At 55.2% G+C, this 13,258-nt stretch overlaps 1 protein-coding gene across 1 annotated transcript; it reads left to right on the plus strand.

Moving 5' to 3' along the window:
* The first annotated feature begins 10,287 nt into the window (after nucleotides 1-10,287).
* LOC134506813 (uncharacterized) lies at nucleotides 10,288-12,710 on the plus strand. Its single transcript, XM_063317168.1, has 5 exons — nucleotides 10,288-10,520; nucleotides 10,602-10,772; nucleotides 11,295-11,414; nucleotides 12,096-12,206; nucleotides 12,393-12,710. Exons 1-5 carry the CDS (start codon nucleotides 10,455-10,457, stop codon nucleotides 12,708-12,710), a joined length of 786 nt encoding a protein of 261 aa, XP_063173238.1. The 5' UTR covers nucleotides 10,288-10,454.
* Nucleotides 12,711-13,258: the final 548 nt, after the last annotated feature.

Raw genomic sequence — 13,258 nt, forward strand, 5'->3', positions numbered from 1 at the left:
TCTTTTCGGCCATCAAAGTGGTAGCTCTAGAGAGCCCTTCTCCAGGACGATCCGTCCCAACCTGGCCCTTCACCGGCCTTCCGGCTAGAGGACGCGAACACAATTTAGTAGCGGATGGTCGGCCGATAACTCCCGACCCTCCTCTTTTTCTCCGCTAATGGAGCTGTCATGCTGGCTTTTCCAGCTGAGGGCTGAGGAGGCCTGCTTTACAGCCCGAAGTCCAGAATGCCGGTCTCTGAGTCCAGCCCCTCCTGACGAGAGAAATCTCTTCTCAAATTGCTTCCAGGCAAATCCAATGGAAGCGACGCCTCTTTGCAACGAAAACAGTGGGATCTGAACGCAAAGCATGTATGCCCCAGGTTAGGCCAGAGCAGCCTGGCGCAGGACGGAGTTCGCATCTTAAACATCCGCCCTCCGGCCCTGCCATTTGGATCCTGGGCACCGTCTGCGCAAGGCCAGGAGGGGGTTGCGCCTGCTACAACACCTGCTCTGGGCTGCTGGTTCTTTGCAGAGAGAAGACTGTTGCATCTTGCTCTTACATTCAGGCTTCCCCCAGGGGGGAGCTGCGCATGCGCCCAGGCATCGTTTGAGCATCCAAAGATCTTGGACCGTTCCTGGGCTCTGCTCTGAGCTTTCTACGAGGGAAAAGCGAGAAATTTGTATTATGTTTATCCATTTAAAAAATTACATGCTGCCGCCAAGGACAGGTTTTCCCAGGGTGGCTTGCGAGTGTTTTAAAAGCGCACACGTGCACACCTATTAGAAAAACGAAAAATAAACAAGAGCAAAAACGACACCGGAAAAATAACAAACCAACCATTTTTACGCCAGATACATAAAACTTGGACCCGAGGAGCTCCCCTGGTGCGGGTCTATTCTGAAGACCCTCAGCTGAATACCAACCATGCTTACTCCACTTCTCCGGGTCACATCCTGGACTTTGGCTACCCTCAAAAGCAGGAAGAAAACCCCACAACTGTGGGTCAAGAGAAACCGCATGGCTACGAAAGGAGGCCGTCGTGCCAGTGGTCCCAGGCAGGGCCTCTGGAGGCTGGGGGGTCTGTGATTACAGCAGCCACGCAGTGAGGGATGCTGGACGGAAGCCCAGGAACTTCTGAGCCTGGCCGCTCCCTGCCATAGGCCTCCCAGCTAGGGAGAGGGTCCCCCAGCACTACGGAAAGAGGCTATTTGGTGACACTCAGCTAAGCAAAAGGCGACCGGATGGCAAATTTCCATGCGCAACTTTGTGTGTTCCTACTCGGGGGGGGGGGGGGGAGAAAGACATGCGAGGGAGAGCCCTCATCCTGGTAACAGCTGCAGGGGGAGATGTTACCCCGCTAAGCCACAGTAAAAGAAATGGCTGGAAAGGCCAAGCAAATCCAAGATGGGGAAAGCATGGTCCCAGTGGGGTAAAGTGTTCCCAGGTACATCCTGCCCCAGCAAGCAGGTCAACCACTCTCACGCTGGGGGGGGGGGGGGGGCAAGGCTCTCTTTCTGAGGATGAGCCCATACCGGCTGCTACCTTTTGCAGTGGCTTTCTCTGCCAACCCCCCCCCTGCAAATTATTCAGAGGGCTGTTTGTGGGGGGGGGGGGAGCTTCTTCTGTTCCTATCTTGAGAGGGTGTTGGTTTTTTTTGTATAAAGGTTTCCCTTAGGAAAGGGTAGAGGAGGGGCCGGGGGGAAATTAGGGAGGCCCAAGCCAAGACGAGAAGACGCATTTCCCTTCTCTTCGCCACACCAGCCCCCCCCGCCCCCGTGGGCACAACTCCCTTGACAAGCACGGGGCCAGACCAGACTCGGGCATCCCGGAGGCCAATGCAAATGGCCGGGTTGCCACTGGCAGCAGGCACCAACAGGGAGAGAGATCCTGCTTGACAAAAGGCAGGGAGGGAGCTGCAGCTGAAGAGGCCTCCCCAGGCCCCTGTTCCAATTTCGCCTCCTCTTCTCTCGCGGCCACCGCCGCGTGGTGGGCCTGATGCCTGTGCCTGCACCCGCATACTGAAGCCAAGGCTGGTGTATAAGGAACATTCAGCTGCAATTGTTGCTCCCCAGTTTAATGTCATTTTAACCAGGCTGCAGGTAGAAAGCAGACACACACACACACACACACAGCCATTGCCTGGAGGTCTGGTGGCCACTGGATGCTGGGAGGGTGAAGACTTGGGGCTAAAAGTGGTTGCTCTGTTCTCTCCAAAGAAATAAAGGCATACGGAGGTGCTCCCGAGGAATACAGTCCCTCTATCAGGTGGCCCTCGAGGGTGCCACACAATCTTGGCTTGGCGATTACCAGTGATGAGGCAGGCGGCCACGCGTTTAACTTACAGCTCTGCAAACGTACTTGGGGAGGCCCTTCCGAGCCAAAATGTGGAGGGACGCATACCTCTGTGGCTTTGATCTGGGATGGCACCTATTCTTCACCAATATAAGCCAACTTTGTAAGTTCAGCTTATAAATTTATAGGCTGCCAACGCTTCACAACTCTGGGGAGCGTCCGAGTTCATACAATTTTTATTTCCAGGCTAAAGGGAGCCCACTGCCTGGGGATTAGAGGAACTGCCTTCCAATCCACCCGGAGGGCACCACCATGGGCAGGCTGCAGGTCTGCCTGATGTTCTGTGCAGCCAGATTGCAAAAGCCCTCTCGTTCCTCACCCAAGGCTTTTAGGGCCGCAGGGGAGAATCAAGGAAAGCAGTGACCGGTGCCATTTCTCTCCAGCCACGCAGCAAGACGGCAACCTGCAGAACCGCACCACTAACCTCACGAAGACGCTCCCTAGGGGAATGGAGAGCAGGAACCAGGCAGGAGTGAGGAGACAGGCAAAGGAGCCGAGGAGGGTGGCAGCTGAGGGCCATGGGCTCCCACAGGCTGGCCAGCCAGGTGCTGCCTGAGGAGAGAGGCTGGCGCAGCCGCTTTGCCCAGCCTCCCAGCACCAGCCCTTGGCGGGGACAGCTGCAGGGGGAGGAATGGGGAGGGAAGCGACAGAGGAAAACAAGCACCCAACTCCCGAGGGGCCGAGCCAGGGAGGGGAAGGCAGGGCTACCTTTCCTGCAGATCTGCTCCTCTCCAGGCCCAGGCAGCCTCAGCAATTACGCTTCCCCCTCCCCAAGGACGCCCTGCTCTCGCCATCTGGTGACGTTAGAAACGGGTTAGGTGCAGCCCCCCCACCCCGCCCTGCTCGCTGCACAGGATGGAGTGCAAGCAAGGCCCAACAGGCTCCTGGCGAGAGATAAAACAAGGCCTGGCTGGCAACCTGTTTTGCAGGGAGGGAGGCCCACTGCCAGCCCCGCTGGGGTGAAGGAAAGGCCCCGCCATGCCAACGGGCTGGAGGAAAGGCCTGGAGATGGCTCTGCCCTTCGCTCACCCCATCTCTGCCTCTGGAGGTGGGTAAGATCTACCAGACGGACGCGAGGACCTCTTGGAGGGAGAGGGAGATCTGGCCCAGGCACAGGGCTGGGGAGTGAAGCTTCTGCTCCAGGAAAGGTTAAATAAACACGCGCCAACATCCTGCCACTGCGGCAGGGCTCCTGAGGAGCAGACCCACATACACCTCAAGCTCTCTCTCCCTGGCAGCAATGCAGCATTGGCTCCGCCAACCAGCAGATTCACCCAAAGTTTTGGGGAAAAACAGCCGAATTACTTATTTGCCATGGCAGCCCCTGGCCGGGGAAAGGGCACCCTGCAAGAAATGAGTCTGGCATCCTACAGGAAAAAAAGGAACATCTGTGATTGCGTCTTCTTTTGAGCAAGAACAGCTGAGGCAGGGATCCCTTCACCCAAAGGGCTGAAAATCCCTGCAGGCTATGCATGGAATGCAGCGAGGGACAGGTCTGGGGACCCTTTGCGTATAATGGCTGCCTGGTCTGGTAAGGAAGGACTAGAAACAGACATTTTAAATGTTTTTCAAGCAACAGTAGGAGCTGCCTGCTTGACCCCCCATTATGGCCCCTCCAACTTCCCCAAGGCTCCTCTACTTCAGAACATTTAGAAGTAGCCCAGCCCCAACTGCAGTCTAAAAGCCAATTTGTCAACACCAAGATATTCCGCAGCTGTTTTTCTAGCCCCGTTCAATACGTTATTTTTCCCCCGAAGAGATTTTATACGTGCAGGAACAGCTGGTAGCCCCCCAGTATGGGCCAAATCTGCACAGTTGACTCTTTAGCCTTTCTCACTGCCAAGAGGTCCAGAGAGGAAAACGCCCTGCCATCCCTCATAATCCCTGCACGCCAATCCCAAACAGACCGGTTTCCTAGATCCGGAAGCCAGCGTAGATCCACACCAAGATATGCAAGCATCTTCCTGCTCTGACACCAACACCGCCCCTCCTGCTCAGAAACCTTTAGGTAGACCCAGCCAAACAAAAGCCTCCAGGCTCCCTGGATTTAACCTGACCTCTCAAACCCTCGGGAAGATTTAAATTTAAATCAAGTCATTGTTAGGCTAAATGTATGACAAGGGCACCCATTTGATGCGCAGGGGTTTTGATATGGGACAATCAGCTTCCTTTCTATTGGGGGCAGATAATGGAAGAGAAGGCCCTCTTAGCAAAGGCCAGGCGTTTTCCTGAGCAACAGCTGGCTCCCTTGCCATTTTGCTCTATGCCCGCGTCTCGCAGACAGCACCCAACACCCTGCTCCTGGGAACCGGTGCACCAGCCGGGAACCAGCTCTTGTCCAGAGCAAATGTGCGCACACAGCCCCCAGCCTCCGGTTCCAGGAATAAGAAAACCCTCTGGACCCCTGTGACAGAAAATTAAAGTGTAACGTCTTTGGGGCCGGAGGTCTGCCACATTGGGACGCCGAAGTCACTTGGGGAAAAGCCCAGTTGCTGGAAAAGCGCCATGGTACTTCTGGCCAATGGTCAGCATCAGGTTTGATTTGGCACTGGGGTGCACGATACTGCTGGGTCCTGTTTGCCCGCACCCTGCCCATAGAGAATGGAGAAGCCATTCCTTCAGGTTTATTCCTTTGGTGTATTAAGCAAGACGCTGTGTGCTGGGGAAGGATGGAAAATTAATGGACAGGATGAATAAGGGCAGGAGCTGGGGAAAGGGCCCACAACACAGGAGCCCACCTCTAAGAGGGCTGATCAGACATTAGCCAAGATGCGATTTCACAGCCAGAGGGATCTGGGAAGCCTGCTTCCGTCTCCTTAGCACCACGGACTAAGCTGTGCGTGTTGATCTCCCCCCCCACCCCTTTCTCTCTCCCTTTTGCCTCCAGCTGCATTGTAAACTTGGGGCAGGGATCTAGAAAAACATGAGGCACAGCAGCAGCATCTAGCAGGGCCTCCTGAATTTTCCAGCCGGAATACGCCACTCTCTCTGAGGAGACTTTATCCTTGCGCTGCTGAACATGTACAAAGTCTCATCTCTCCCACCCTCCAAGGCCGAGGCAGATCACCCACTTCTCAACTTGCCCAAATCAGGCTGCCTTTTCTCCGGCGCAGGGCTCAAAACCCACACTCTCAACAGGTGGAAGCGCTTTTTCATTCCCTTCGTCCAGAACGTACTATTCCAGATTCAAGCCCACGGCAGCTGTGCACCCCGACCCAGCCAGGTCTGCCGAGAGATTAAATTCCAGCCCATCTAAGAGAATTAAGACAAGACCATCTGCTAACTTAAAATACTGGGCAGGGAGTTGAAAAGAGAGTCCCAGCCAAGCTCACTCAAGGGGGAGGGGAAGTTAATTTTAATGAAAACACAGTGCCGGTCGGCTTGCGGTGGTAGAAGTCTTAAGCATAACAAACCAACTGCAAGGCAGCACTGGCAGGAGAGGGAGGTTTGTGAGCCCACAGAGCACATTATCACTCTGGCAAAAAGGGGGATGACCACTTTTGAATAGCACCAAGTGATTTAAGCCTTGCCTAGGTGGCACCAATTCAAATGCAAGCAACAGTAGGAAAAGCAGCATTAAGAAAAATACAGTGGTATGCCTGGAATCCGAAACCAGCATCTCAGCAAAAACAGCCAACTTTCCGCCAAGGCTGCTGCCCGGTGACTGGCTGTGTCCATCACCCCTCTCCACCCTCTCCAAAAGGCTTTTTGATGGGACACTGGTCATTTTGATGCTACGTGCAATGCCTGCATTTTCATTCACCGCACCCCTTTCAGAGAACGTAGCTCAAAGCTCCAGGAAGTGCACACCTCACCTCAAAAACCAAGAATGCCCCAAATATGTGGCTCTCTTAGCAGGAACCCTCTTCACGCCCCCTCTGAAAAAGCACAGTAAAGGGTTTGGGGTTTTTTTTTACACAAAAATGAAATGGTAAAACGAAGAGTCGGTTGGTTATTTCTGCAAGCTATGAATTCCTCAAGGATTAGAGGGATCCAATGTGAAAGTAAAAAAAGAAAAGAAAAAGAAAAATCAGCAAAGATCTTTAAACTTTCCTCTCTTAATAATTCAGCTTTCTGTTTTAATCAAATCCACACAATGTTGGCATTTATTTACTTATGGCAAAGTTCCCCAATGCCTGCATTCTGCAAAGACTGGGAGGACAGCTCAAGTTTTGTCAGCTGGAGAGAAGGGTGGAGGGAGAAGTTGCGCAGGACTTGGGAAGAAAGCAGGAAACCAAGAACCAAGCCACTTAAACGATAACTCCCTCCATCACCAGCAGGCACCAAATACAGCAGCTCAAAACTCCAATTTGGGGAGAGGGGCCTTCACGTTCTCAGCATCTTTCCGCTTCCCCAAGTTTCACTGGTAACACAAGAATATTAGGCTCTGCCATACCGCCAAAGAGAGAATTTCCAGCCTTCAAAAGTGCACCGCATCCCCCAGCGAAGCTCCTGCAAGCGTGGTCACGCGCATTGCCAAAACCAGACGGACAGATGTGAAATTTGCAGACACGCCTATGATACTCCCATCTCCCCAACCCGGGTAGGTGCCCGCACGTGGCCGACTTTTGATTCATTTCAAAAAAGCTAAACAGGCCCAGGGCTGGTCAGTACTTGCACGGTGAATGGATAGGAAACAGGGTGGGGGTGGGGATAAGCTATGCTGGTAAAGCTCTTCAACATCTTGACGTGCTAAAGGCCTGCGTTATTGCCTCCAGGAGAGCGATGAAGGGATGCGGCTCTTAAGTCATCAGAGAAAAACGTCTGGAGGAAGGTTGGCAGCCGCCCCCCCCCCCCCCCGGTAACTCTGCATCTCCCTGAATGCCCTGGAGAGCAGGGAGGCTTCCTGCATCTCCTCCTCCTCCTCCTCCTCCTCCTCCCAAGCCTCCTTCTTCCTGCAGGGCTGGGCTGGGGGGTCCCCCAGGTCAGCCCCTCCACGGCAAGGCATCCGCCCCGCAGTCGCATCAATGCGATTTTAGCTCAGGGTGGAGCCTCAGAAGACCCCTAAGGACACTGGGGGGGGGTCAGTCCTTCTGGGACGGGGCGGTCAAAGCGACCCCCTCGCGGGGGCCAACAGCCCTCCAGGATTGGGGGGGCATTTCTTTCGACCCCCTGGGGCTGGGCGGGAGGGGAGGCGGCTTGGAAACGCCCCTTTTTACCCGAAAAAAAAAGGCACGGGGGGCACCGGGGGAGGAGCTTCTGCCCGGAGCGCGTTCTCCTTCTGCTTCCTGGGGAAATTCTCGCCTGGCGAAGACGAGGCGCCCCATCCGCCCCCAGGGAAGACGGGGATGGGGTCTGTAGTCCGGCGCTCCCCCTCGAAGGCGACGCGGCTGGCAGGGCAGCCCCAGGCGCCCCGGGGCGGGGAGGGGCTCCCGCCGCGCCTGCGCGGGCCCGTCGGGGGCGGGGGGCCGCGGAAGGAGACCCCCGCCCGGGCCCACGCGGGCCGCCCCTGCCCCCCCGCCTCGCGGCCCCGGGGGGGGAGGAGACCCCCGGGGCCCCTCCGCCCTGGGGCGGCCCCGCGGCGTCCTACCTGCGCGGCCCCGGCCCCCTGGGCGGCGCGGCGCGGGGGCTGCTTCGCGGTCGGCGCGGCGCCTCTCTCGGCTGCTCTGAGGGCCTCCGCCTCCTCGGCCGCTTCCTGCTTCGGCCCCCCCGCCCGCGCTCGCCACTCGGCATTGGAGCGCTCGCCCGCCACTCCAGGGGCTCCGCCGCTCGCCGTTGGCCGGGAGGGACGTCTGTCAAGGGCGGGAGCACGCGCTCCGGATGGCTATAGGGTCACGGAGCCGTCGCTGCAGGGGGAGGCACCGCCCACTTCGACCTCGCTACTCATTGGAGAGGCGGAGGCAGAGGGGGCGGGCCTGTTCCGGTCGCCTTGCTTACCTATTGGTCGCGCGGCCTGCCTCTCGGCGCTCGGCACGCCTCATCCGCTGGCTGGGGAGATCGTTTTGTGCGGCCCAGCTGGGGAAATTCAGTCAGCAGGACGATCTCCCCCCCCCAACTGTTCTATTGGCTAAGAGTGCCATAATTGCCCGAGGGTTTCTCGTCACGATTGGTTCTCATGAACGTCACTCAGGCGGACACTGAACGTCGCATTTCAATTGGCGGAAACTTTCACTAAATTGGCTCCTTGCCTGAGAATACAGAAACTGCAGCAGGTGTAACGAGCCGCCTATTGGTACTCGACCATGGAGAGGCGGGGCTGTTTCTCGTTGTTCCGTCATCTTATTGGGTGCTATTCTTGTCATTCAAAAGAATTGCCCGCCTTCTCGTCCCTGCAGTTTTCTATTAGCGAAGCCACACGGGAAGGCGGTCGATCAGACCAACGACCCCGCCCTCCAGTGGACCTACCTATTGAAACTGTGGCATTTCGGTAGCCATTGGTGAAGGCGGACGTCCGTCACCAGAAACCCCTCCCCAAGGTGGAAAACATGAAAAACACCAACTCGCAAGGCATAGTGGGAGGCCAGCTGCCAAGGGAGCCGCGCAAAGGCGTCTGGGAGAAAATGACTCAGGCGCCTGAGCCGAGCCCAACCTGAGGGGAGCGCAAAGGATTGTGGGTGATAATGGCCAACGTGCACTTCCGGCCAGGAAAAAGTGTTTTTTTTCAAACACGAAACTGATTTCTGCTTAAATCCAAGGCAGAAGGACGCTTAAAAATTGTCTAGGAGGGAGGAGACCCTGTTCAAAAGGTTGGCTGCCTTTCTGCTCCAAGCCACGGCGGATTGCCCAAGCCAGCGGCCGAAGCCCCATCCAAGCCGGCATTGCTCTGCCTGACCAACCTCGCAGGGGTGTTCCTAGGATAAGATGGAGACGTGGCCGGAAGATGAGGAGAAGCCAATGCGTAAAACTTTGCAGCAGGGGGCCCTTGCTCCTGCAACCCTGAGCACTTTCCCAGCTCTGCACAACAGCCCTGCGAGGCGGGTTCGCCCGTGTGGACTGGAATCGAGGCGGAGGCCGGTGCCTCAGCCCCGCAGGAGAGCGAGACCCTCGTCCTCCTGCGTCTCCTTGAGGCGGCCTTGTCCTTTGTTTCTCCACCTGCCTCGGTGCCAAGCCAGATCTTGATCTCCCTGGCCCTGCCCGCCATGGCAGCCCAGCGTCTCGGGAACAATCCTCCTCTTGTGCTCCTCCGAAGCCAGGGTCTCTCTTTCCCCCCGCCCGAGGCCTGGGCTTGGAAGCCTTCCGAGGCCGCCGTGACGGGGCGCTTTTCCTCGGACGGAGGGGGCCTTGTTTGGGCCCAGTTGGGGCGAGCGAACAGACCCGGGGCGTCTCTTTCAAAGGCGCTTTGTTTCCTCCGAGATACCAGGTGGTGGAACCTGAGGAACATGGCTGGAAACGGAGATGGGCCTGGCTGCCGAGCCAAATGCTCTTCTCGGACCCCGAAACAAAGGATGCGTTATCGTTTTTACCCGCTTTTCTTGCAAGTGAAGCAGGAGAAACCACGTGGCATATTGTGCGAAGCCATGCTTGGCTTGAGCTTGTACTCCCAGCTCTCCTGAGCTATTTGAACCTGTAGACGACTCTTCTTCCTTTTTTAAAAACTTTTGAAAACAAAACCCTTATTAAGTGGGCATTGGATTGCAAAGGGTGATGCAGCAATAAACTGACCTGGATCTTCCCTTGTTTTTCTGCTTGTCGGTATGGATCTTGGCCGACTGTGATCGAAATGACAGACTTTTTGGAGTGTTAGAAAAGATAAATCAATAGTCCTTACCCCCAAGAGATTAGCGACACTTTTGACTGCCTAAACTCAACTCTCGTATCTTTCTTTAGAGCCAGGCTCATGTCTCCAAAAGAGAAAGTATCCCATCTCATAGGTAGGGTATCCTTGCCTTTTCTGTGATGAAGGTGCTTTCTTCCCTGGGGGGGTGGAAATATCAGTTTCCTGATCCTGCCTCATGACCTTCAAACTTACTGGGTGTCAGGGAGACAGCTCAGAGCGCAACAGGATTTCTAGCCCAGAGGATGTGGCTGACGATGCAGAGCTGGGAAGTGTATAGTGGTGCATTGTTTGACTCGGCTCCCAGCCAGGTGGGTGAGGCTTTTGCAAGTCAAGTGCTATAAAAGAGGCCACCAGGCTGTCCCTGCCTTTGGATCTGTGCTTCCATCCCAAACCCATCAACAGGACATGGCAAACGAAGAGAAACACCCGGATTCCTGGCCAGGAGGACTGTACCTGAAGAGCCCTCCCTATGTAAGTGGTGGGTTCAAGGCATCCTGGACCCTTGTGGCTACTGGTCTTGCGTGCTGTTGTCTGCCTGCTTTCTCTTTCCAGACTTTACAATTTGTTTTACAGACTCTCCATTCTGGTCGGGAGCTATCAGAGACCCCTGCAGGGTCGAACCACAAGTTGATGATTGTGACAGCGGGCGCCATCTCTGCTCTGACCATCAGCCTCGCTGGTGTCCTCTTGGCGATGTTCCTTGGGCGAACGGCTTGCATCCAGGTACTGAAAGGGAGGCAGCAGCAGATGTCTTGGGGTGGTGCTCTTGTGGCCAAAAAACAGGGTACTGATTAAGAAGGGGCTGGAGCACAGCGCAGGAAACCCCGGGTTTAAGTGTCTGAGCGGGTCAGGTTGAAAGAGCGAGGTCACACCAAGCCTCTGGCCCAGGACAAGGCAGCTGGAGCCAATGCAGTCCTGGACCATGAGAACTGAAGGCAAAACAGCGCACGCTGTAGCCATGTGATGACCAAGGAGCAGGATAAACGCTCAAACATCCTGCACACCCAATGTTGGATTCACAAGATTGAATCGACCTAAATAGGTAGTAACTTCAGTGCCCCTGAAAAAAAAGAAAAGAAAATAGTAAGGCATCAATGGGAACGAGAACTCACAGGTGGGGTTGTGCTTCGGTGAGACCCCTGGCCATTCAGCTGTTCTGCTGGAGAAACCCAGGCGGAAGGCAGCACTGAGCGCACCAATCTGACTCTCTCCCTGCGGTCTTTTTCTCTACCTCGGTGCTCAAAGAGGGGCCCTTTTGGCTACCTGCCTCAAGTTAATGTCCAGAATGAGGCTTCCCTGCTTCTGGCTCTCAGCGAACTCGATGAACAGGGCCTGTCTCCCGGCATTACCTGCGATCTGAGAAACGTGAGTCACGGCATCGGCTGCTCAGCCAGAGCTTGGGAAGTGGTGAGGTGGGGTAGTTACCGTCTTTTCCCCCTTCTCTGGCCTAGCCTCGTTAATTTATCCAAAGTGCTTTGGAATCCCTGAAGGACGTTCTGGTGGGTTTTCGATGCCCGAGCTTGGCTTTCCCTTCACAATCCTACCACAATGAGCTGGTACTTCAAAGCACTCCCCAAAGTGCCCTGCCGGTTCTTGACTGGCAAAATGCAGAGAAGCTTGGCAGAATTTTCTTAGTTAAAGCGTAGCTACTTTTATGAATTACAATTCTTTTTAAGAAACGTTTTTAAAAAGCAATGTCTGAATAGCAAAAATCTTTGTCGCTGCTTCGGGAAGACGCTGTTACTGGCTTCGGGGGTTCCAGGGAGTGGATAGCCAGTGAAGGAAGACTCCTGAGCCACTTTTGTTGAATGCAACATCTCCCCCTGCAGCTATAGAAATGCATCCTCCCGCGGCTGGGCAAACGGACTAGATTTAATTGAACAGCGTCGGGGTGTATTTTCTGGACCGTTCTGCCAAGCGGGATTGATGATGCCACTAAAAATGAGGTGGGAGAGGAAAAAGAGGGGTCTAGCTGTGGATTACTGGGAGCAGAGATTACCTGCCGTGAGCGCCAACCCCATTGTCTTTTGGCCCTTTCCCCTCCAGCACTTGATGGTGTACCACGGCCAGCCAGAAGGCTGTGTGACCCGCAAAATGGAGCCCTCTGAATTGCTGCCTTCGTGCCAAGAACTGGAACGCTTTTTCCAAGCTGTCCTGGTAATTCTCTGCTGCTTTGGGGCAGGGGCATTATTCCCATCGCAAAGAGCAGGTGTTCTGGCTCTGCATAAAGTGCTCCAGCAACACAGCTGCCTGTCGCTCTTTCTCCACTTCCTACCCCCTGGTCAGAGAGGTGGGTGCAAAGGGGAAGAGGAAAGGATGACTCAGTTCCCAATGCTCTTGCAGAAGAACGCCACGCTGGGGATCACCACGGAGGTGCAGTTGATGGGGACTGGGGCCCTAGGAGGCCTTGCCACTTTGCTGTGCAGCAACAAGCCAACATACCTGGTTGGAAGCTCAACATGTAAGTTGCACGGAGAGGCCAGGCTGGGCAAAAGTAGCCACGGGGGAACAGAATGCTCCTTCCCTCGAACGAAGCCAGATCTCCTTTTCTTTTCAACCATTTTTTTCAGCAGCTTTTCCGAGGCATTCAGCGACCAGACCTACGTAGGAAATGCGTCCCCCTCGGAATCTTCCCCCGCTACAGAAGAGGCCACAAGATGATTGCACGGATGGCTCGGTCTACCATGGAAAGGAGACAAGCCGCCGAGACGGATCTTCCGCTCCTTGCTTTAAAATCCCTGATTTTGTAACAATTAAAGAAGTATGTGGAAGGATGTTGCTTCCGACTTAAGAGTTTATTCACAAGTGCGAGGGTCTGAACTGCAGTCCACTTCACCAGATGCAGTTTTCCAGGCGTCTTCTGGTGTTTGGCTGCCGCAGGCTAACACGGCTCTCGTCCTGCAACGTCTGTGAGCAGAGCGTCGTCGTAGTTAAGCGAGGTTGAGGCAGTGTTTTATAACCAGCAGCAAGTAATGGCTCCAGGAGAGGGTCATTTTAACGGGAGCGACTAACAAACAAGGATCCAGAAAGTGGTTGCAATAATGCCTGGGGAAAATGAGGCCTGGGGAGCAGCTCAGGAGCGGGGGAGGCTTCTGCGGAAAGAAATTCCAGCTGCTCACCTGCCTCCATCAGTCACAGAGACAGATCGGCTCAGCGCAAGGTTTACGCGCCTTCCACTGCTTGGTTTTAACCCAACCGTGATGCTTTAT

The sequence above is a fragment of the Candoia aspera genome, chromosome 17 (assembly GCF_035149785.1).
Source record: "Candoia aspera isolate rCanAsp1 chromosome 17, rCanAsp1.hap2, whole genome shotgun sequence".
Taxonomy (NCBI): Eukaryota; Metazoa; Chordata; class Lepidosauria; order Squamata; family Boidae; genus Candoia; species Candoia aspera.

Bases quoted from the DNA above. Each gene is read 5' to 3' on its own strand.
- LOC134506813 (XM_063317168.1), top strand. From the start codon at position 10,455: ATGGCAAACGAAGAGAAACACCCGGATTCCTGGCCAGGAGGACTGTAC. The intron at 10,773-11,294 runs GTACTGAAAGGG...CGGTGCTCAAAG, and splicing joins GGCGAACGGCTTGCATCCAG to AGGGGCCCTTTTGGCTACCT. The intron at 11,415-12,095 runs GTGAGTCACGGC...TTTCCCCTCCAG, and splicing joins TTACCTGCGATCTGAGAAAC to CACTTGATGGTGTACCACGG.